Source organism: Electrophorus electricus, chromosome 18, assembly GCF_013358815.1.
Source record: "Electrophorus electricus isolate fEleEle1 chromosome 18, fEleEle1.pri, whole genome shotgun sequence".
Taxonomy (NCBI): domain Eukaryota; kingdom Metazoa; phylum Chordata; class Actinopteri; order Gymnotiformes; family Gymnotidae; genus Electrophorus; species Electrophorus electricus.
Genome location: NC_049552.1, coordinates 16,155,866 through 16,180,446, shown reverse-complemented (window position 1 = coordinate 16,180,446; position 24,581 = coordinate 16,155,866). Strand labels below are relative to the sequence as shown.

The 24,581-nt window shown below is 37.7% G+C and overlaps 2 protein-coding genes across 3 annotated transcripts in view; both read left to right on the top strand.

Annotated features, from left to right (window-relative positions):
- Positions 1–6,851, top strand: part of amph (amphiphysin) — a 32,992-nt gene extending 26,141 nt beyond the window's left edge. The window contains exons 17-23 of one of the 2 annotated variants that reach the window (XM_027029669.2): positions 197–433; positions 814–867; positions 1,977–2,027; positions 3,050–3,091; positions 4,835–5,008; positions 5,108–5,209; positions 5,621–6,851. In XM_027029669.2, the coding sequence (XP_026885470.2) occupies positions 197–433; positions 814–867; positions 1,977–2,027; positions 3,050–3,091; positions 4,835–5,008; positions 5,108–5,209; positions 5,621–5,725 (765 nt within the window). In that variant the 3' untranslated portion in view covers positions 5,726–6,851. Of the gene's footprint in view, positions 1–196; positions 434–813; positions 868–1,976; positions 2,065–2,187; positions 2,999–3,049; positions 3,092–4,834; positions 5,009–5,107; positions 5,210–5,620 lie in introns of those variants that run through there. The other variant, XM_027029670.2, reaches the window with a different exon arrangement.
- Positions 6,852–11,205: 4,354 nt separating this feature from the next.
- LOC113589822 lies at positions 11,206–17,188 on the top strand. Its single transcript, XM_027029666.2, has 5 exons — positions 11,206–11,227; positions 13,946–13,984; positions 15,537–15,860; positions 16,146–16,292; positions 16,665–17,188. The coding sequence occupies exons 1-5, from the start codon at positions 11,206–11,208 to the stop codon at positions 16,811–16,813; spliced, it is 681 nt and encodes a 226-aa protein (XP_026885467.2). The 3' UTR covers positions 16,814–17,188.
- The last annotated feature ends 7,393 nt before the right edge of the window (positions 17,189–24,581 follow it).

Genomic DNA, 24,581 nt, shown 5'->3' with positions numbered 1-24,581 from the left:
AACCAAACGTACAGAACACAGCCAAATTAGCAGAGCTAAATAAACTAAAGATCAGTGGTATGCCATATATATGTTAGACCTGTTTGTCCTGACCGATATGTTCATTGTATCCAGTTTCACGCGGGCTGTGAGAGGACACACTGCGTGTCCACTGTGAGAATGCAGTGTTTCTAATTCTCATGCTGTGTATGTAAAGTCTGAGACTGAGGCCCCAAAGGAGGTGGCAGCTGGTGCAGAAACAGCCCCAGAAGGGGAGGCGGCAGTGGCTGCAGCCCCACCCCCAGCCACACCCCCAGGTCCAGCCACGCCCCCAGCCACTGAGCGCTCTGAGGGCGCTGAGGGCATTGAGGGGCCAGTTACTCCTCCTGCAGAGAGCACAAGTGAACCATCAGTGACCACAGGTGCTACCAGCCCACCTGCAGACACAGCTGCTGTGAGTGATACAAGGATACTACGGCCCAAACATTACAGCCATTAAGGACATCACTGTCATCGTCATCATCACCATCACCATGCTCATCATGTTGTCTCCAACACCATTATCTTCATCACCCTCACCACATCATCATCATCATCACCACTATAATCATCTGTCCCTCCACCCCTCATCAAACCCCTACCGCTGTTTTTGTTATTTTACTTGCTTCCCAATTTTTCAAGTCACCCCCACCACACACACACACACACACACACACACACACACACACACAAGCATGCTCCCCATTGTGAGAACCCTGGTGCAGAGAGGGTCAAAGTGCTGAGATGTTAGTGGCGACTAATTACGTTTTCCTGTGTACTGTGCTGCTGGTTAAGAGTCCAGCGGAGTCTCCCGCAACTGCTGACACTGATGCAGAGGAGCAGGCCAAGGTATGTGCCTGTCCTGTTTCACCAAGGCCCAGTGCCTGCTCTGACCCAGCTCTGACACACAACATAGCTGTGCACTCTGTTCCACAGCAAACTCTAGTGTTTGCTTTACTTGTTATTATTATTGTTACTATTATTATTATTATCTTTTGTTATTTGCATACTCATTCTGCCATATATGAATCCATTATGAAAATGGATGCATTAAAAATGCAATTTTTTTTCTTGAGTTTTCTTGTAATTTCATTAATTTGGTTTGTTTCAGTTATGTGTGAACAATTTGTCATTTTGTTTTTATATTGATCTTCTGTTTTTCTATTTATTTACTTTGATTTTTGTTTACTTAATACTGCCTGCAAAACAAGTTTTGTAACGCCGAAAGCACAGTCAGATGCTTACGGATAAAAGGCAGGAGTTTTAAACTAGCCAGGGTCAGAACCAGAGAGATGCAGTCCAGGGTAATCGCAGCCACAGCGGTAAACAGTTCGAGTCCTAAAAACACAGAGCAAAAACACAGGCAAACAAATTCAAGTGGTAGGAAAAATAGTCGAGAGAAACGGGAGAACCAGATGAAAAACACAAGAGAGCAGAAACATGACTAGAACGCTCAGTGTGCTCAGGTAACCTGGAGGCAAAACTTCACAACGACAAACAGTTATGGGATGGCTTATATACATGAAAAACAGGTGCACTCATTAAGCAGATGATTGGATGAGTCGCTCTCCTGGAGACTAAGTGCATGATGAGTATTGTAGTTTGTATGTGTGTTGGGCAGTATGACAAGTTTGGTATTTGCTGTGCAGAATATGATCCTGCCTATGTGCCCTTGTGTAATTTTAAGAGTTCTCTTGACCTTTTCAGTATTCAACAGTGCAAAGATTTGCCATTGTCTAAACTGACAGTAATTTGGCTCCAGAAATGTATTATCTGAAGGAATGAGTTTGAGTTATGAAAACCCTCAATCTAAATGATACCAAATTTTTCAAACTATATATATTACATACAGTTTGAATACCTTTGTTATGTATAGCTGCTATATTTTTATCTACATATATATTTAATCAGTAACTGCGGTAAAATCCTGATTCAACAGTCTCTTCTTTTATGTGTAGACAACGCCAGATGATGTCACAGAGAAAGAGCAACTCCACCAAGAGGTTCCGGTAACTATGATTTATGCCCCAGGCATCATAAATAAAGGTCAAATTATGTGATTTATGCCCCAGACATCATAAGTAAAGGTCAAATAATGTGCTTTATGCCCCAGGCATCATAAGTAAAGGTCAAATTATGTGATTTATGCCCCAGACATCATAAGTAAAGGTCAAATTATGTGATTTATGCCCCAGACATCATAAGTAAAGGTCAAATCATGTGCTTTATGCCCCAGGCATCATAAGTAAAGGTCAAATTATGTGAATTATGCCCTAGACATCATAAGTAAAGGTCAAATCATGTGCTTTATGCCCCAGACATCATAAGTAAAGGTCAAATCATGTGATTTATGCCCAGACATCATAAGAAAAGGTCAGATCATGTGACTGATGCCCCAAACAGCATAAAAAAGGTCAAATAATCAATTCCTCTGCCTATAGCGTGTTCCCTGTGCTGTTGCTCCAGCAGAATCAGTGCAGCTGAGATTAACTCGCTTTAGCAGCAGATTGAGTGTGTAAGAGATTAATATGAGGCAGCAGATCTGGTAATTCTGTATTTCCACTTCTCCCCTTATCAAGTGTTGCATTCCTAAATCTTATCTGTGGTACAGCACAAACCTGCTATGGTCTCCAGGCTTTTGATTTTTCTTTTGGATAACTAATCGCAGAGCGTACGTTTGTATGATGTACAACCAATGAGTTCTAACCTACTCATTTATGGTATCAGTCATGATGTGTGTTGATTTTTATTTTAACCTGAACATGAATTTGGCAGCCACATGGCTATGCTGAACAAAGTCTCAACATAATATGCCTTCATGCTGTGATCAATGTGCATTTATAAATATAGATTTATGGTTTGGTGTGTTTATATGGTTTATTTAGGATTGTTTTAATAGAGCATTTTGAAATATTTACTTTCAGTCTATGATACTGTGGAGTATTTGTCTGAGATGAATCCTAAAGTTTGTATTACCTGTTGCTGCTGACTTTGTATGTGGGATGATAATTCACTTTTCTTTTGTGTGTAGGCCACTTCAGAAGATAAAGAGTCTCCTATTGAAGAGACTCCGGTAACTACTTAATTAATTAATAATCTTAATATTATTTCCTTGGTTACTTAATTATCACTGATTAATCAACAATCTTAATGCTGTTTCCCTGGTTACATAATTAATCACTGATCAAGCAACAATTTTAATAGTTTTCCTTGTTAGTTAATTAATCACTGATTAATCAATGATCTTAATCCTCTTTCCATAGTTACTTACTTAATCACCCATTAATCAATAATCTTAATATGTTGCCCTGGTTACTTACTTAATCACTAATTAATCAACAATCTTAATGCTGTTTCCCTGGTTACTTAACCACCCATTAATCAATAATCTTAATAGTGTTTTCTTGGTTACTTAATGAATCACTGAATAAATCAACAACCTTAATACTGTTTCCCTGGCTCACACCTCTGTGCTGTTCCAGATTGCTCAGAAAACCACATTTCTTGAGAATTTAATATCGAGATGATCTGAATACTTTCTCAAACAAGTCTTCTTTTTATATTTATAAATCTTTCTTTGAAGAAAGTCTGCTGGCTTAAATACCAGTCTCTCAGAGTAAACAAAATAATTTTAAAATGCTGAAAAATGCTTTTGAGAAAAAGAACAAAAGGAATTGTACTACAAATATTTTGAAATTTTAACCTAAATTTCTTCAAAATCCCAATGCCTACATTAGCAGTGTGTGTGTGTGTAATATATATATATATATACATATGTATATGTGTATGTATATATATATATATACATATGTATGTGTATGTATATATATATATATATATATATATATATATATATATATATATATATATATGTATGTATGTATGTATATGTATGTATATGTATGTATATATATATATATATGTATGTATGTATGTATGTATATGTATGTGTGTGTGTGTGTGTAGGTATGTGTGTATATCAGAAAATATCAGTCAGCTAGTTTGCATTCTGGTACGCTCTAACAATTCTCTAACTAGTGTTCACACTTTTAATTCATAAAATAGATCATTTTTATTTACAAACTATTGTATTTCCAATGTTGATGATTTGGTGTGGATTGAGATGGTACAACATACATTTAAAAATACATATAAAACTGTATATTTTATTTTGTGCTTGTGGGATTATTCAATATAGTATCTGACTTACTTTAGAAAAGTTTACCTTAAAATGTTTATATCTATATTGAGCCATTTCAATTTTTTTTTCATTCATTGATGTTGCATGATTGTGCCATTTTGTTATCATGATTGTTATTATCTGCCATTATGATTTGGACCATGATACTGTGATGTGAGGAGTAAACGATGTTTATTGATAGACGCAACAAAGATAGTGTAGCCCATAGGCTAATGGGGGGTCAACAACCAATAAACACCAATGCCTAACCAAGACCTTAAATACACGCAGAGTAATGACAGAAAACGAGGAACAGGTGTGATACACTGGGAGGGTTTAAACTCAAGGTTGCTTATGATTGAAGGTTTTTCTATGTAGCTACTTTTTGAATACAATGTGAAGTTTTGTATCCTGAAACATTTGGCAAACTTTGCTTTTATTTCATAACCTGTATTCTTTCCACTATAATGGTATTAAAGGTTTGCTACAATAGCTGGAGTGATCCAGAAATTTGCTTAACATGCCAAATGTGAATTTTGCACCCATGAATTTGTGGCAAGAGTATTTGTGCTCTGTGATCCAGCGTGACACCCATTATTCCAATATATGATAAGCTGCTGTTTCTTCTCTTTCCAGGAGAAGATGCCTATTCCTTCTGTTGTAATTGAGCCTGCATCTAGCAATGAAGGTGACGATGACCGTGATGGTGACATCACATCTCCGACAGCAGGCAGTGGTAACGAGGTGACACCAGACAGCCAGACAGCCAAAGACATCTCCTCTGGCATGCCACCAGGTTTCAAGTACAAGGCCAGTAGTGCAAACAGCAGCAGTATGTGTGATCATATGTCAAAAGAGTGTACCAGGAAAAGCTCATACTCCCTGCGTGCCTCCCACCCCAACATGCAGGTAGAAACAATGCATGACTTTGAAGCAGCGAACTTGGACGAGCTCAACCTGAAGAAGGGAGACATAGTTCTTGTTGTTCCTACAGAGCTGGTGGAAGACCAGGTATGAACAGTGGTGTGCTGGTGTGCTCTCAGTGAGCTATATATGTTTAGGGCTTGCTTAATTACGCATATGCTAAATGCTTCAGGAATTGGACACTGAATAATGCTCCTCTGCTCAAAGTGTTTGATTTATGAAGCATTTAACATCATGAATAAATAAGTCAGTAAATACTTCAGTGATAACGGTGTATTGTTCAGTCAATCATCTGAATATTTTGTACTAATTAGCCATATTCAAACAATGTCCTTTTGTCTCTCTATATAATCTAGGAAATATTTAACACTGACTTACCACACATATTGTAACCTATAAGATTTGTATAATGGATCGTCATGATTTTCAGTATTTCTGATGTGAACCTCAGAGGACTGGTTACCTGTCTGTGGTTAACTGTCTCTATTGGCTGTTAAGGATGCTGGTTGGCTCACTGGCATTAAGGAGAGTGACTGGCTGCAGCATGGTGCCTCGGCTCAGAAAGGACTCTTCCCTGAGAACTTCACACAGCACATGGCCTAAGCCTCCTACCTCTGGAGATCCAGGGCACCAGGTTGGCATGAGCCACACAGGAGCCACCTAACGCGGAGTCTGGTGCCCTGACAGACGGCTGTCGTTCAGAGTGCTACGAAGAAAACCGTGTCTAAGAAGAAAATTATACAATTGACCAAAAGTAAAAAAAAGAAAAAGGGGGGGTGGGAAAAGCAGAATGAACTCCTACTCAGAGCTTAAAGAAAATAACAGAGCATGATGCGATAGTGTGGTCTACCTTTTCTCCCCAAAACCATGATCTATTTGTTTTTGTTTGTTCAACTGTAAGCAGCAGAAAATTGATGTGTGCTTTGTTGGAACTGTGGTGACCCCCACATGTAATCCCTCTGTTTAAAGGAAAACTAAAAATGTGAATTCTCTAAAGACAAAATATACTTTTTCCTCTGCATCAAGTATATTGTACTGAGTTTGTTGCTCTGCAGCAAATTTTATCAGAATTTGTAGTGATATGATCTATTTAACTGTTCTAAGTGTTACACGAGACTTCAATGTTTTCTTTGAGGCACTGCAGACCTCAATGTTATCTTGCATCATTGTTAGTGTTCTCTGTAGTTTTCATGGCTCAGTGTACATGGCTATGGTGATAATATTCGGCGTAACTGACGACAACATTTCTAGACAAAACTTGCTGTTCTCTTGCCAAATTGATAAAAATTAATTAAAAGGATAAATGTGGATAGTTGTTGAGTTATGAACATGTGTAATATTTTAGGAAGAAAAAGCCTGAGAACTTGACAGAGCTTTGCAAAATGCAAAACACTGATCTCTATTACAAAACCATCCTTATATCCACAATTACATTAAATTAAAAAAAAAAAATCCTGTAGATGTGTTTGAAAAAAATGTTGAATGAAGATTTCAGGTTGTGAGAAATTATATTTATTTAACTTTATATTTTTTAAGCTGAAGCTCACAGAGTTCTGGGGTGGATCGGCAAAATATGCAATATATGTCATTGAGTTTGTTCTTGGTTGTTCCGTTTAGAGGTAAAGGTCACTCCTGTGTTTATATTGTTAGCCTTCACTGAGATATTTTGTGATGTATATATCCATGTTAATTTATCTTTAAAGTGAATAAATATTACTTCATATGGTTATATGGGAGTGTGTTTTTATATCTGCTTACAAAAAGTGTTATTTAATCTTTAATTCAGTGATGTGCTGAAAAGATCTATAAAACATGATGCATAAAAACAATGCCACTTCGAATATCACATGAAACTGCTCACACTCATATCAGCAAACTACCAGCAAATTTCAATTGTGTCTTGTCAAACATTAAAGATGTAACTATCAGGGTCCTTGGAAACACTCAGGAAAGAAGTCCTACACAGACATGCAATGGTGGATTTGAGGCCCCAGGGGGAGCTGTTGGCCTTTGTCTTTTTTGCATGCTGTTCAGGTAAATGCCTTATCTCATCAAGTTCAAGTTCGGTTTATTTGTCACGTACATAGTCCTACATGGTATAACTTGCAGTGAAATGGTTTTGTGAGTGCTCTGTCCAAACTGAGGAAAGAAACAGGGGTGCATAAGGAAATACATATATACAAAAATACAAAAAATATATAACAATGTATGTACAGTATATGTATAATATGTATATATACACAATGTACAATGTATATATGTGTATGTACACAATGTACAATTCCAGATTTACAGATTTACAGTCACATGGTGGTGGTGGTGGTCCCCACAGTTTATCAGCTGCCCTGATTCAGGGCCCAAATGGCCTGTGGGAAGAAGCTTCTCTTCAGTCTCCCTCTCTTGGTCTTCAGGGAGCGAAAGCGCTTCCCTGACCTCAACAGAGAGAAGAGCCTATTGTTGGGATGGGTGGGGTCCTTCACAATCCTCCTGGCCTTGGTCTGGCACCGCTTGTAACAGATGGTCTGCAGGTCAGGAAGTTCCGTATGCGTCATTAAGTTTTCAGAAGTTCAAGTGTCCACTTGTGGCTCTGCCTTGGATCTCCAGGACTCCACTGTTCTAGTCTGGCCCAAGGCCATAACTTACTAAACATGACCTAGGGTTACACCATAACTTACTAAACCTAGGGTTACACCATAACTTACTAAACATGACCTAGGGTTAAGGTTAGCCCTAAACATGACTTGGTGTTAGGGTTAGCCCTAAACATGACCTAGGGTTAGGGTTAGCCCTAAACATGACCTAGATACAGCCAGCAGACAGTGGCATACCCAGTCATATCTAAATGCTCAAACAAGTTCTTTTATATCGGCATTACTTGTACACTGTGTAGACTTTTATAGTTTGGCCAAGGTTGGATAAAGGTTGCTCTCAAAATTTATTTCATCATTGACAATAGATTGATTTATTAACCTTGATGGATAATGCAAAGTACCTCTTAAATTCTTACTTTTATTTTGCACTGTGTTATATTTAATTCACTTCTGGTCTGTTCAGAAATAATTAAATATAACAAGACATTTGTACTTTATCTGTATATCAAAGGCATAAACCACTGGCAGGAAGTCATGTTTACACGTGTGTGTCACATTTCAACCACCTACTCCCGCCCACTCACACACACCTGCAATTTATTATTTATATTTTTTTTTAAAAAAAAAAAAAGAAAAAAAAAGAAAAAGAAGACTAATCTTTAATGATTATATATATATATATATATATATATATATATATATATATATATATATATATATATATGCAAAACACATATATTAATATTGCATGCTCAAGTGATCGTTGTCTTCAGAAATGTCAAGGTCCATTTGAAAACACTGTTTGTTTTCATATTTGGATTTAACAGTTCATCACATGTGTAGCTGCATATGGCTTTTATTTTACGATGTTCTAATGGATGTTTTATGTTACTGGCATAAATTATGTTTTTGACATTTTAGATACCTTTAAAATGTCCTGTTCCTGTTTTGCTTCAAGTTTAACTTCATTTAATTATTATCAGTGTGTTCTATGACATTAAAATTACATTAGAAATGCTAAAGAAGCTTTATTTGGACTTAACTTACTTCATGTGGACATTTAAAAATAAAACTTGCAATAATGCTTTATATTATTGCTTTTATTTTGTAGAATACAGAAAACCAGTAAATGGACATGTGTGGTTTTTCATTGCAAGGGCTAAATTATCATTAAAAGATTAGTCATTAAATATGAAAGACTAAATGAAATACATGAAACCTAAATTAAAAATGAGCCCAAATAACATTTTTGTGATAACATATCATAATGGCATATTAATCAACATGCTTCTGCCCGAACAAATTAAATGAAACATTTATGTTAAATGGCACATTTATGTTAAATGGCATATTTAAATCCCACACTTGGGTTCATTTTTGCATTTTTTTTTCCTGCTCATTCCCCTCTTCTCTACACTTGCTGCATATTATCATATCATTAGTATTCAGTAATTAGAATTAGTACTCAGGCTAACAGCAATAGCACTGAGTAAATGATATTAAAAAATGAAAGTAGTGCTTATGCTTTATTTTATTTGTAAATATCACTGATGCATAATAGGCTTTAATTATTAAACATACTGGCCTTTCAAAAAAATTTTCATGCCTCCCCTTATTTATTTATTGTATTAAAACTGCAATCTCTGTAACTGTAATGTGGCCCTTCTGAGCTCAAATGGCACCAGCAATCATGAACAGTTTCAACATTCGGTCTTCTTTAAAAATGGTTTATTATATTACCTGTATTATAATCATAGCTTAGCTAAAGCTATTCAGATGTGTAACCTACTGACAAACCACAACTGCAGAGCATTGTGGATTTTGTCTCATACATGATGAAATGATGCTTTGTTACCGCCTACTGTGTGTCACCTTTCAGTCAGACAGCCTAATGCCCACTCACTGCATCACTTGGGGACTGTAAGACTTCCTTTCCTTATAAAGACTAACCATCCAAAAACCTTTAACTTCTTTAGTTTCATGCAAGACACGAGCAGACGTCTCAATCCATGCTTAGCGGATTTATTTAAAAGACGAGAGGACACAATGTTTGAAGTGAATACACTGTGCTTTGTGCTTGTGTTTATTGGTGAGATTGTGATTATTAAATTTAATTTGCAACTGTCATGCTGTGCTTATATTAGAGATAGTTATCATTGTCTCTGTTATTTAGGTTGCATTAATGCGCAATTTACTCAAAAGACATGGGAGGTTGCACGGAGTGAAAGAATTAAGCTTCTCTCGTGTGAGGTGGATGGATCAACCTCCCTCAGCTCAAATGCTATTCACTGGTACAGAGCGAAGAGAGGAGAAGGACTACGTCGAATTTTGTACTTTGCAGCTGGGTCCACAACCTCCAAAAATGAGGCAGATTTTTCCAAAGGATTCAGTGGCTCAATAAGGGGACAAAAAGTTTCTCTAACAATCTCAAAAGTAAAGAGAGAGGATGAAGCAACATATTTCTGTGCGCTATGGAAGGGAGACACAGTTGTTAACTGCTGGAGGAAATTAGCACAAAAACCAAGAATTTAATTTCCAGACAGAAAGCATAAAGAAAGAACTTTGCCAACTCACTTTAATACAAATGTTCAAAAAGTTTTTAGGCTATTTATGTTAGGCTATCCTAGGATTAGGCTTTTAAAATATTTTAAAACTGTATTAAAAAGTTCTGTAATGGTACAGCATTTTTTTCACTCACACAAAAATTCACACAGAAATGTAAAGGAAATCTTTAACAAATAATTTGTCCTCACACAAAAACACACAGAAACAATTTGGTTACCCCAATTATAAATGCATGCATGAATGAATAAATGAATTAATGAATCAATGAATAAACAAACAGTTCATTTTAGGGCAACCCATCACATAATTAAAATGTAACTTCTAATATGTATTTAATAAAAATTATAATTACTTGGCTTGAACTAATATTACAAAAACACCCAAATATATCTGAAGTTTATTGTTATTGGTTAAGCTGTGCCTTATTGCTCTGAAGTTTCATATTTTGATGTCTGTGTATGGTGCTCCTCACCAGTGTTCACTGTTCCCTTGTGATTGAATGATCTGTATGAGAATGTTGTAATGAGTGTTGGATATGCTTCCTTAACACAATAAAAGTCTTTCTCTTTTAACAGTGCACAGTGCTGTGGAACAGAAAGTCTTAATGACTAAAAGTGCAGACTTGCTAAAGTATGGGTTAGTGTTAAACCTGCAACCAAGCTAGCCATCATAGAGTGCACCCTCCATCCAGACTGTAGCAGATATATCCACTGGTAAGAGACCATAAAAATTGACCCCTGGTCTCGGGTAATTGAAGCCAGCAAAACAAGAGCTGAATGTCTGATTTATAGTCAGGGCATATGGCAATTCACCTGCTGAACTGGTTGCCATGGCAAGAGGAAGCACATAAAGCATGTGCAATCCCCCCCAACCCACAACAAAACAGAACTGGCTAAAAAGGTTTCTACTCCAGGAAATGACATCAGCATGTTGCTGTCAGGCGACACTGGTAATGCTGCAATTTATGGGACACCATATTGCAATTTAAAGGACACTGCAGAGGAATAAGACAGAGGGTATTTGAATCAATATTATACTTCACTTAACTACTACATAACTTCACTAAAACGATGCTTATATGTTTTTACACCATTCTCATTTCCTTGATCCTATCTGTCATACCAAAGTGTTCAACCAGAAAATGTGCAGCACAACTAAGGTCAGCAATTCTGATTGCGTATTGTGGTGGGTGGGGGTACGTTTGGGTAAAATAGGAAAAGTGGGTGGTATATAGTGGTTCATACTCCCATGCTACTACGCCAAACAGCTGTAAGATCAGAGATACCAAGGCCAAATATGACCACTCAAAAACTTGTAAATGCTTGATTATCCGGGTGAATAAAACGACCGTGTTCCTTAAACAAGTACCAGTTAAATACCCAAGTAAATCCACTGTCGCCTAATCTGATTCGTTGTGACACAGTAGTGTTATAAACTAAAAGTTTAACCTTTTGTCATAGGAATTTCTTGATCCACATTGGCATGTCTGACTTGAAAATAGCATTACTAGAAAAGTAATGCTAAAAACAAATGCTAATGGATATGAAGGAAGGAGAGTAATCTAAACTTTAATCGGGTTGACTGGCATTTCTCTGCAATTGGATAATACACTTTGAAGCTGTATAGACTACCTCCCACAAATGGTTTGACCCACCAGATTGAACCAGTGTTTTCCCATGTTTTCATAATATGATTGTTGTGTTCACTTGCACAAATGAACTGCTGGTCATGACATTTTATAGACAAATGCTCAGATTCTGAGAGTTTTGGCCAAGGTCTTTGTAATGTCCGACAACCGTAACCCTTACCCTATCCCTAACCTTAGCCGTAACACTAAGCCCTAGCCCTATTCCTAACCCCGATTTTCTCACAGTAGTTAATGAAGAAACAATGATAAAGCAGAAGGTATTAAAAACCAAAATGATGGGCACAACAGCTATCAGCAGCTGCAAAAATTCCAAACAGTGTCAGAAAAGAGATGGAGTGAATTTTAAAATAATTTTATGTATGGACCTATATTTAAAAATGGGGATATGATGAAAACACCAGAGGACTCAGCTTCTATTGTGCTTGAAGGCTTGATGGCAGTACTGCACAGTGCATATGTGCAAAAGCCTACCATCACAAAAATATACTGATAGGTTCCTTTTGCAATAATAATTAAAAACAAACAAACAAATAAATAAATAATAGCAACAGCCAATCAAATGATAAGTGTTTACCATGAACAATATACACTCAATGGCCACTTAATTAGACACCCATCTAATAGTGTGTTGGACCTTCTTTGGCCTTTAGAACTGCAGCAGTTTAAACCAGGTGTTGAAATTGTTTTGCAGGAATCTTGGCCCATGTGGACAGGATAGCTTCTTGCAGTTGCTGCATATTAGATGGAGGTATTGACGTACTCTGAACAGCCTGTTCCACTTTGAGCCAGTGATGCTCTACAGACTTAAGATCTGGGGACTGCGAAGGCTAAGGAAACAAAGAAAACTCACTGTTACGTTCCTGGAACCAATCCATGACTCTACGATCCATGTGTCATGGTGCATTGACCTGCTGAAAGTGTCCTTCTGCTGTAGGGTAAACAGCTGCCATGAAGGGATGAAATTGGTCTGCCAGCTTAGATAAGCCCCACCATCCACAAGAGTCAGAGGAGTGCCAAGAAAGGATTCCCCACACCATTACCCCACCTCCACCAGTCTGAACTGTTGACCCCTGACAGGAAGTGCTCATCGATTCATGCTGCTTGTGTCAAATTCTGACCCTCCCATCAGCATGGTGCAACAGAAATCTGGATTCATCTGACAAGATGATATTTTTCCACTGCTCAGTGATCCAGTTTTTGCCCACTGGAGTCTTGCCTTTCTGTTTCCCTTACACAGCAATGGCACTCAAACTGATCATGTGCTGTTATAGCCCATCCGTGCTAAGGAGTGATGAAGCTGGAACATAAGGCTTGTATTCTGTATGCTGCAATTAGCTAGACTGTGCACCACCTGTTTGTCAGAAAAATTCTTGACATTCTCCTCTGGTCTCTTTCACTGACATGTTTGTTTATGCTCACAGGACCTCCCATTGGCTGGGTGTTCTCGATCACACCTTTCTCGGTATACTCTCAGTATCATTGTATAAGAAACATCCACAATGCTAGTCTAAGCACTGGTGATTATGCCTCATTTGAAGCTGCTCGGATCACTCAATTTTCCAGTTCTAATGTGGATTCACACTGAAACTGAGCCATAGAAAACTTGATTACCTGATTTTATGCTGCATTTGAGGATTATGTGTGTAATTTCCATACAGGGATACTCCAATTGTGAAAGGCAGGTGCCTCTAATAAAGTGGCCATTCAGTTTATAATGTTTATGTATGGGTTTTTGGTAACTCCATGTCAGCACTTAGTGGTCACATCACCTAATTGTCAGACTTAGTTTAATGTGAATGTGCTGCATTTACTCTTGGTCCCACGAAAAAGACTCTTAAATAGTCAAAGACAAGAGCCAAACGTGAAATTGTGCAATTTACATTCATTCTGACACCCTCCTGCATAACAAAAATAACAACAAACCCAGTAAATGTATTCACTGAACAGAGAGGACTAGAGGACTGTCTGTGAAAATACACGACTTGCTTTTTGTTCTTGATTGTCATACTGTGGGAGAAGAGAAAGTCTTTAGTTCAGGCACTAGACTTTATGTGGCAGGTAAGAAAACTACATTATATATATATGTACAGTAAATGCATGTGAGAGGAACTATACAAACATGATTTTTATTGATGGAAAAATGCTGGTATTTGACTGAAAATACCGAATGTTTCTGGCTCATTGGATCAGTTTATTTAATTTTAATAGTATTAGATATTTAAAAGTATTTCTTGTGGGTTGTTTTTAAGTATCAGTCTATAGACTACTGCAGAATTTTTAGACCTGGAAGGAGGTTAATTTTGAACACAATTAGACTAGAGTTTCTTTCATGTGCAAAACCAGTTGATTATTCAAATAGATTAAAAAACTTTTAAATATTTTGTATGACATCAGTTTATTCTTAATATGTACTGAGCAAAATATTTCACTAAATTATATGAAACAAAGGCCCCAGATTTGCTCATTTTTTCTTTAGTAAAATTTAAAATCTACTATGAAAATAATAATTTAAGTAAGTATTCCTGAATTCTAAATGAATATATATATATATGAGGCTATTCATTGTATATTAGCATATGTTAATTACATATGTTAGTATATGATAGCAATTTGTTAATCTGAAACATCCACCATCCAATATATGAATAATAGACATTGGACAGATGAGACTTTAGCGATGTTAACCCATTTAAATCCTGCCACCTAGTGCTTTGAATACAAATGTCTTAAGTCCAAGTAATATAGATAATATTTCAAAAGAAAAAAAAAGCACAATCCTGTGAGATCCAGCTGCCATAGTTTTAGATATAATTTGTCTTTATGAACCAGCAGAAAGATTAATTCAGAATAGAATCATTAATTACTCATTTTTCTATCATACATATTTGCTTGAACACACCGTCGAGTCATTTCTATGATTTTTTTAGCTTGTGGTAGTTTGAGACCAAACTGTACTTTGTTAGAATATGTTCACATATTAAAATAATTACATCATCAACACTGAGATTCCGTTATTTAAAGGAAAGAGTACATCAAACTCTTGTTTGAGGAGCTGTGTAAATAAATGTTAATGACATTATTTTCCACATCTGTCTTGGTCTTAGATATGGTCTCTACTTGATCACTTGCATATCAATCGCTTGTTTGTTATGAATGAATGAGATATTGCCAGTGTCTCTTATGTATATATCACTAATATTCACTTTACACTCTCAGACAAATGTAGCTTGTTTAGAGGAATATTCCAGTCTCAAAATGATCTCAATAAAGTAGGCTGCTATCAGATAAAGAAAACTTAGAAAACCATCTATTTTATAACTTGAAAAACCTGGTTTACACACATTTCAAAAACTGCTTTAAATGAATTAGTAATTTTGTATTAAAACTGTTGATAACTCACATCTGATCTTGCATCATGCTGAGGCCAGGTTCTGTTCATTTGTAAACTGAAAAACACACTGTTTGGTTCTGTCTAAACCTTGAATAAACCTTTAAGTCAGGCTTGACATGAGTCATGTTTACAAAAAAGTTCTTTCAAAATAGAACATGCCAAAAACCTGTTCGTATTTACACAGTAACTGGAACATTATTTTCCCCTCTAATAACACAGAAAGCAACCAGATAAAAGAACCCAAAGTGTCAGCATATCTAACAACTAAACAAGACAATGAAAAGAACATACTGCTGTGTCAAGCCCGAAACATGTTCCCTGACATGGTGAAGATTACATGGGAAGCAGAAGATCAGAACAAAAATACAGTGAAGGTGCCCGGGACAGACGATGAGCTGCTGGAACAGAGAGATGAGGGTCAGGAGGTCAGCGTCACCAGCATGCTCATCATAAACCATCAGAAAGCAAAATACAGTAAATTCAACTGTATTGTCCAACATGACAGCAGTGTGAATAAAGACCAAAGGTTTACCATTGAAAGAGGTAACTTATCAAGACTATGCTCATATTTTATTAGTATGTATATGAAAACAATGACACATTATCAGAGCTTTATTTAATTGAAGAATCAGTGCAGCGTATCAAATCAATACTTGTAATGCGGGAATTTGGTATATATATATATATATATATATATATAAATATATATATATAAATATATATAAAAATTACAAATATTAAGTAAATTTTTATGTGCTGTGACATTAATCAGATTAGTCATGTACTCTAAGTTTCTTTTTATAAAAACTACGCTGTTGATACTCGCAGGTGAAGAGAAACCTGATGTGACCCCTGTTCCTGGCCTGGTCCAAACCTGTCCACCTCCAAAAGTAAAACAGGAAGGAGAAGGAGAAGATCAACAAGGAGGAGATGATCAAGTAGAAGGAGAAGGCCCAGACGAAAAGTTAAACTGGGGTAAAAGAAATAACATGCAACTAATTTAAGTTTACATTTCTTTGTAAAAGTCATTTGTTGAAATGACATTATCATATAATATCAATATAATATCAATATATTATTTTCAGATAATATCAATACATGTTGTTCATGTATTTCACTGCTTACTGTTCCCTTTTGGTTCATATACTTTTTATCCTTACATGTAATAAAATATTAAAAGCTTAATTTTTCTATTACTAGTCATCAAGGTGTATTAGCAAATTGAACATAAAATAGAAGTGATTTTAATAAATACGCTAAAGTATTAAAATTAATGTAAATACTTGACAACATTTACAAACAGTAATATATACATTTTTTCTTTTGCTTTTGTTCTCTTTCCTGCAGGTTCACCTGGTCTTAGCCGAAGCCTGTATCTGTTCAGACTGACATATGTAGTGCTGCTTGTAAAAAACGTACTATATTTCTGCTCTGTCTCTGTATTACTGTATAAGAGAAGGGCTTGGAACAAGGAGATCCACATGAGCAAAACCTAAACATAACCAGAGATTCATATGTCAATACTGGGAAGAGTTACCACAAGATTGTCACCACAGTTTACCCAGAATTGTCCCTTTTCAATGATTTTCTTCTAATGATATATTTTCAGTACAAATCTGATCTTTGACCAACAATTTTACTTTCAATAAGATGTTGCACAAAAGTGCTCAGGGAATTTTGGAAATTAATAATTTTAGAAATTATGTTTAATGAAGTGATTCCTTTCTAATTAAGTGTAATTTAAACCTGTCATTTTGTAAACTGCCTTTTTTTTTTTTCCAATTTAAGATTATTCTGTTAATTTCTCTCTTACAGTGCTGTTGCCTATTGCCATGTTCTTTTAGCTTTTAATTTGTAAAGAATAAAATAAAAATCCAACCTTGTAATTCAAAATTGTTTATTTTTCAGATTAATCTATATCTTGTATGGACTATTTGGCATAAACTTTAATTAATCTACTTCAGAAATCATAGGTTAGTGACTGGGAGTGTGATGTGTTATGCTATGGTAGGAAGGTATCCTGTGGTGTGCATGCACTGCAAAGTGCTTAATGGAAATTAGCAGAATAAAAACAAGCTTGCAATAGCTTTACTTCAGTGTCTGAGCTGATTAACTATTATCTGCTACAGGATGTTTGTGATGCTCAGAGCTTTTTTGTGGGTTCTGTGGTCACCAACAGCAGATACATGAACCATGAGAGCAAAACCCCCAAAGTCTATGCAATGCATTTCTTTCCCCTTACCTCACAACAAACTTTTTCAGACAATGCAAGGTTAAGTCACACGTCTTAACACATTAACAGTTAATTTAAATACTTTTATCATCATTAAATTAAAGGAAAAATATTTCAACACACTTTCATTACATCACAAATTCATCCTAATGTGCTGATCCGTAAATAACTTTGATATTTTTCGGCAGGACAGTCTAAAGAATTTTTAATAGTTTAAATAGAAGTTGATTTCACTGAGACCTTGAACTAGCGAAGAGAGACTTCAGGCTGTAAAACATTTATGATAAATTAAAATTTCCCTAGGTCTCATCTCAGGCACAGAGACCCAATTCCTGGGTTAGAGTTAGGTTTAGGCTTGAGGTTATACACAGCAAGACTGGTTGGCTCTCATTAATAACATAACACTTCACTAGTCTTTTAGGCATGCTAAGTGTATCTTGGATCAGGTTTAAACGAAATAAAAGGGGAAATAATTCACAAGTAGCGTGCAATAATAGGATGTTATGAACATGGAAATATTAACAACAGCTCTATGAAGCCAAAGAAAAGGCTGAAGTGTTATGATGAGTAAAACCCTTGAACAGCTTCTGCCTTTCATTGGCAGCTCATAAGTGATGGTGCACCTGGACCCTGACAGTGGTATTTCCAACCCATTAAACACACCTGTGGTTTAACGGGTCTTTATTTATTTATTTTTAATTATTAGAGCATGTATTCTTGTTCACAATGATTACTAGAAGAAACTGCAAACTGAGGAAATAAGCTTAAAACCACAGTATTTGGTGTTTCACAAATACTTCTGTAACAAACCAAAATTTTTATTGTCCATTGAAATTTGTTGTTGTACTCGTTGTACTGACTGCAATATCCCCTATTTTTAAAATTCCTTCTTTTTTTCTAGGATTTTATGTATTCAGTAAACTAAATCATGTGGCACATGGCACTCAGCCGAACAAAGTACTATCCTCAACACTATCTTCCTATGACAAAAACATACCACTATTAGTGCATGTATCCAAGAATGGTGGGCTTGAAAATGAACACATGTACATCAACAAAAACAAAACAAACAATGGAGAACACTGTATACAATATTATTAGTCCTAGCTTAAACTAATATTCTCAATAGTTTAGTTTGCAAACATATCCTATTACATACATAGTGTATGTTGATGCCTCCACCACACCTTAAGTAGACAGTCAGTCTACTTTTGGAACCTGATAACTCTTATTATTGGATCTTTTAGTACTTTTCTATGGAGATCAAAACAGCAGAAACAGAATCTTGACACTTTGACTCTACTGCCCTCTGTTGTCATTTAGGAGAAATTATGGTACTTTAGAACTTAATGTGATAAGGCACCAAAGGTGGCACAAACAGTAAGTGAAATGCAGTGCCAATATTTAACAAAATGCAATGTCAATATTTGAGAAAAAAAGGATAAATTACAGAGTTGAATAGTCACTTGCAATCCAGGTCTGCAGGAATTCCCAGACCAACACTCCTGGTCCAACTCACTAGCTTTTTATAAAGCCCTTCATCCAGTCTACAGGTCCAGATTAAAAAAAACCCTGTCTTAGAATCCCATGTATACCATATTTACCAGAATAAGAATGATAAGGGTTTGCAGGATGCTCTCCACCAGGTCAGAAGAAAAAGAGAGTCCATGCCGCCATTTATACTAATTGGCTGTCTAGTGATAGAATCTGGTAACTTATTCTTTTATCTTTTCTTAAACAAACAAACAAACAAATAAAAAATAAACTGAGCTAAACTAAGTAAGGTAAACCACAATACAAACCAGTATTTACCTCTGGTGTCACAATAGGGAACAAGAACCTAACCCTAACCCTGTTCTACAGTAAGATATTACCTATGCGGTCAGCCTATTATGTATGTGTCCCATTAGGGTTTCTAGCCTGCCAAAGGCAAAGAAGCTACCAGGTCCACCAAACCTGACACAGGTTTAGCGTTAGGGTTATGGTTAGGTTTTGTGAATTTACAATGACAACCCTCACCACAGTTGATGTGGATGAGCAAGAAGCCAAAGGTTAGGGTTAGAAAATGTACAATGACTTCTCCATTGCTGTCCATCAGATGGCATGGTTGAATAGGAAGGACAAGGGTTGTGCACAGGCCAATGCTTGTTAAGCATTGCCACTGGTCTTGGGGTTTCTCATTTTAGTCTCACCCTGAACTGATTTTGTGTTAGGATATCTCATCAGACAGTCCGAAGTTAAGGGTGGGGTGATTCAATGTATGATTTCATTGTGGCATTCAGGTTTGCAGAAGGAATAGGCCACCAGGTTTGGCGGGACACCACCCATGCCTGTCTGGGCACTTTCTGTTCAGACGCACTGTCAAGTGGGGCTAGCCTGGTTTGGGGTAATCACGATGCTGGTGGTTACCCTTAAATGTACCTGCAGCTAACCACTCTGTGGTGCATAGTCTTTTGGACCATGAGTAATCAAGTGGTGTCAGTATTACTCTGTGTTCTGTGGGTAGGGCTCACCATGCACCAGACAATCCTGGAGCATGAGTACACAAAATACACTCGAGGCCTGCACAGCACTGCACGCACACCACATACTGACACACGTGAGATCTATTCAGGTCAATAGGACCCTTACAACCATGTTAGTGTAAGGTTAGTTTATTGGCTGGTTTTGTCCCGAGCCTGTATAGCCACTAGGTGGGGAGAGTCAGATCTCATGATGATTACAACTCCAGGTGCTGCAATACTGCAAATTTAACCAAGATTACGGTATAATCCAGTTACCTCTCATGCGCTCATAGGGCTGGCTAACCTTGCCACCGCCAGCCAAGCATAATCTAGCATAAGGTCCCCGAAACAAAAGTCATGCCCCTCGCCTGCATGGTAAGCTCGTTGGAAGTAGGATCACGCAGGATGCCTCCTGAGGCACACCAAGATGGTGAACCCCTTAGAGGGTTCAGCCCGATGCCATGCCAAAAGTTCAGCCAGGGCTGTTGAGGGAGGCATGGCTTGTGATTTCTGCCCAGTACTCTGCTATGTGAAGATATTCAGTGAAGCACAGGTAAACAACATGAGGAACCACAACTCTCTCAACTCTCGCTTTTGGGATCAAGCACCCATGGCCCAGCGCTTCAACCAGCAGATGGGGAGTTTGACTGGGGTGGTACACCTGTCAAAGCGTAACACAGGTGTCATAAGGTGAGCTCGGGGAGGACAGAAACCTCCCATGGAACAGAAGAGCAAAAGCTTGCTTGATCTTCATTTTCAGCATGAATACAGACCATGAAAGCAGGGCCTCACGATCCTTTAAAATCCCTCAGGGGATCCCGGTGAGCAGAGCCACTTGTGAGTGGGCTGGGATGCAGCAGTAAGGGTGTGCTACACTGTCTCCAATTCTGGGCCAGTCTCGTGAGTCACAGAGCAACTCCTACGCTGTGATCCATTGAAGGTCATCCCTTGATCCCATCTTTTGTCAGCACATAATGGGAGTGGTGCCCAACTTACATTGTTGTGGGAGTGGTGCCCCACCAGCACCCTTTTGCCTATCAGCAAATCTCCCAGTTCCCAAGAACACACCTGTCCCGTCAACATGACTACCGCCCTGTTGCACTGACCTCAACAGCCATGAAATCCTTCGAACGTCTGGTCAAAGCTCACATCTGTTCCACACATCCAGACATCACATATACTCACCAGTTTGCGTACCACCCAGATTTCCAAATGACCCCATTGCAATGACAATACATACTACCCTCCCTCACAAACACATACGTGAGAATGCTGTTCATAGACTACAGCTCAGCATTCAACACAATCATCCCTGCTAAATTCATCCCAAAACAGACATACTTGGGTCTGAATACCCAATGAATAATTGGATGCTGGACATCCTAACAGGCAGAGGACAAGTGGTAAAAATAGGAAACAGCTTCTCTTCAACTCTGACTCCAAGCACAGGGGCTCCACAGGGTTGTGTGCTCAGCCCCCTCCTGTATTGTTTTTTTTACATGACTGTGTGGCCAAACGCACATTTTGACAACAAAACCATCCTAGGCATCATCACAGAGGGAGACAAGTCAGCCTACAGATACAAGGTCAGTGTCCTGTAAAAATGCAACAACCTCCATCTCAACGTCAGTAAAACGAAGATGATCGTGGACTACAGTAGGCTGCAGAAGGGTGGTCACTCTCCCTTATACATCAATGAAGCCAGTGTAAAGGATCAGTAGTTTTATGTTCCTCAGTGTACATCCCACCGATGAGCTCACCTGGTCCTTCCACAGCAACACAGCAATGAGATCAGCCTGTCAGCACCTCTACTTCCTATGAAGGCTCAGGAAGTTTGGCCTGCCCCCTGACATCCTCACCAACTTCTCCAAATGCAAAATAGAGAGCATCCTCACAGGTTGCATCACTGTCTGGTATGGTAGCTGCACCACAAGCGACCACAAAGCCCTCCAGAGAGTAATTTGCATCAATTATTAAATCTGTATTGCCTGGGTAAAAGTGTCCAGACAGAAGCTCTCAGGGATGTAGTCCTGGACTTCCATGGCCTACTGGAAGGCCTGACGAAGCTCCTGGAGAAACACCTCTGCCCGCTCAGCAGGAGGGCAGCCCGGTGTAGGTGGATGCAGGGAAAACAAAGCCCGAGGAGGATGCCATCACAGACAGCAAAACCATCGACGTAGACAGTGAGCTGCTGGGACCCAGAGTCCCCAACTTTTACCACCATGACTCGAAGGGATGCAATGAAGGTAAGTGTATCCAGCGAGCTTAGGTTCAGTTGTGGCCAATTTTAAATTGCCACCAAAAAATTTAGCAATTCAATGAACAGATTAATTTGAGATATATTTCTCTGGACTCTGGACAGTTGTGTTCTTATTCCTGCCTGATGCAAGATCACCTTCTGAAAAAGCCTTCTCACACTAGGTTTTCTGGATGGTTCTAGTGGGAGAAGTGGTAGTCTTTTGACATCCAGTTCCAGGACACCCGCAGCTGAGGCCGACAGGGGCCGTGTGTGTTGGTGGAAAGGCTGAAGACCTGCTGCCTCCAGACAGGCTGCCTCACATGGGGCACTGATTACACCTTCTAAGTGCACTCTGTGGACTGGCATGGATTCAGCTACTGGAGTGATCCATATTTGGTATGTGACATGTCGTTAGCCCTCACGATCAAGAGATTCATTCAGAGACCCTCTTTCCAGCTTCAGCCGGCTCAGCCTTGAGGCTGGTTTCAAAGCAGTCATGCACTGCAAAGGATAAATTTGCTCTGTGTTTTGCAGTTGGAGAACCAGAGGATGAGACTGAGCCTGAAGTCTACAAAGGACAGAGGATGGTGTGACGTCCGAGCCTGAAGTCTACAAAGACATCATCTATTCCCCCCAAATCCTTTTTCAGGTGGTGCTTTATACCATAATTTACCAGCTGCAATGAACATTAAAAAAAGAGACACAAAAATTTTCAAAATGCATGTTAATTTTGGGCATGTGGAGAAATATAGTTGAAAGTAGAAATCCCTGTTTCCACAATGAATGGTTTGCACACAAAAACAGGAGTTAATTTGTTTTGCTGCTTCCCCCCCCCCCCATATAATTAAATGACATCATTTCTAGTGTTGTAACAGAGCTCAGACAATCCCATCATTAACCGATAAAATTTTATTTATATTTATATACACAAAAACATTCATAATTATAATTATCAGGCTTGCCTGTCAAAATGTGGTGGTACAATAAAGAAAGACCAGCAAACAATTAGGCATAAAAAGCCATAAGGTGTGTTTATATGCTACTTTATTTTTTAGTATATTTATTTTTTGAAGAAGCTGCAAACATACGAAAAACAAACAAACTGAAACTGACAATATGTTTACTGATTAAAAAAGATTAATGAATGATTACATTGGCAAACGAAATGTCTAGAAAAAATGGTGTGGTCATTTCCATAAGTGTTTTTCCAAGATGTAAGTAGACGGGGTCTCCCAGCTCCAGAGTCAGAGAGTGAATTAGAGGCTGCATGATAATGAGTGTCTGAATGATCATTATAAGCAGCTGCCACCAGCCTTTCATTCTTACAGAGTTTTAACATGGGCTTTATTGACTGATTAATTATAGAGAAGCTGAAATTCTGTGGTGCTGTAAATACACCTGCCACTAACAAGCAAAGGTAGTTCATGTTGTCTGCAATACCCACATGTATACAGACTCACGCACACCAACACACACTTCCCAATCCATATCAAAGGAGAGGAATGGGAAATTATGTCTATTTGTAGGCACAGACACTTACATTTATTTATTTTTTAATCCTTGACCTTTGGCTAAAATATGTTGTCTGAAGTCGTTCATTACATTGTGTGTGTGTGCGCGCTTGCTTTTATATATATATATATATATATATATATATAATATTATATTACACACACACACACACACACACACACATATATATGTACACACACTTGGAAGAAAGCTGAATTGTCCAATGCACAAACATTCATTTATACTAGTACTTCATTTATATTTATACAATTTGTAGCAGTTAGATTTTTCCTTCAGTGTTGGAAACATCCATTGATTAGTGATGCAAACAGAAGCCAGTGAACCACCATTCTCAGCTTCCAGCTCATAAATGTACCCACACAGCCCAATACCTTGGAATATTCCATGCTATCAAGCGATTTATCATTTGAGAGAGTTCTGGAAAACACAAACATATATAATTTTAAAAGTACTAAATTGAATATTGGTTAAACAATAACAAATGTAGCCAAGCAAAATCTTCAAACAATATTTACTCTCGTTGAAGGACATTTTGTACAAACGGTGCATGTCAGGGAAATGCATGTGGTCAGAGTGTGTACTGTAAATTTTCACCCGAGGTTGGTGTCTGAGGAAAAGTTATAATTCATCAAAATTAAGAATGTTAAGAATGTTATTAAGAGCATAAGTTGCTCACTTTTTTTGTTAGTCCACCAAACAGATTAAGAGATATATTGCCCTGGAATAAAGCTATAATAATAAAAATGAACAAAGCT

Coding starts and splice junctions, on each gene's coding strand:
- LOC113589822 (XM_027029666.2), top strand. CDS start 11,206: ATGTTGCTGTCAGGCGACACTG. Junction 13,985..15,536: donor CACTAGACTTTATGTGGCAG/GTAAGAAAACTA, acceptor CTAATAACACAG/AAAGCAACCAGATAAAAGAA. Junction 16,293..16,664: donor AGACGAAAAGTTAAACTGGG/GTAAAAGAAATA, acceptor TCTTTCCTGCAG/GTTCACCTGGTCTTAGCCGA.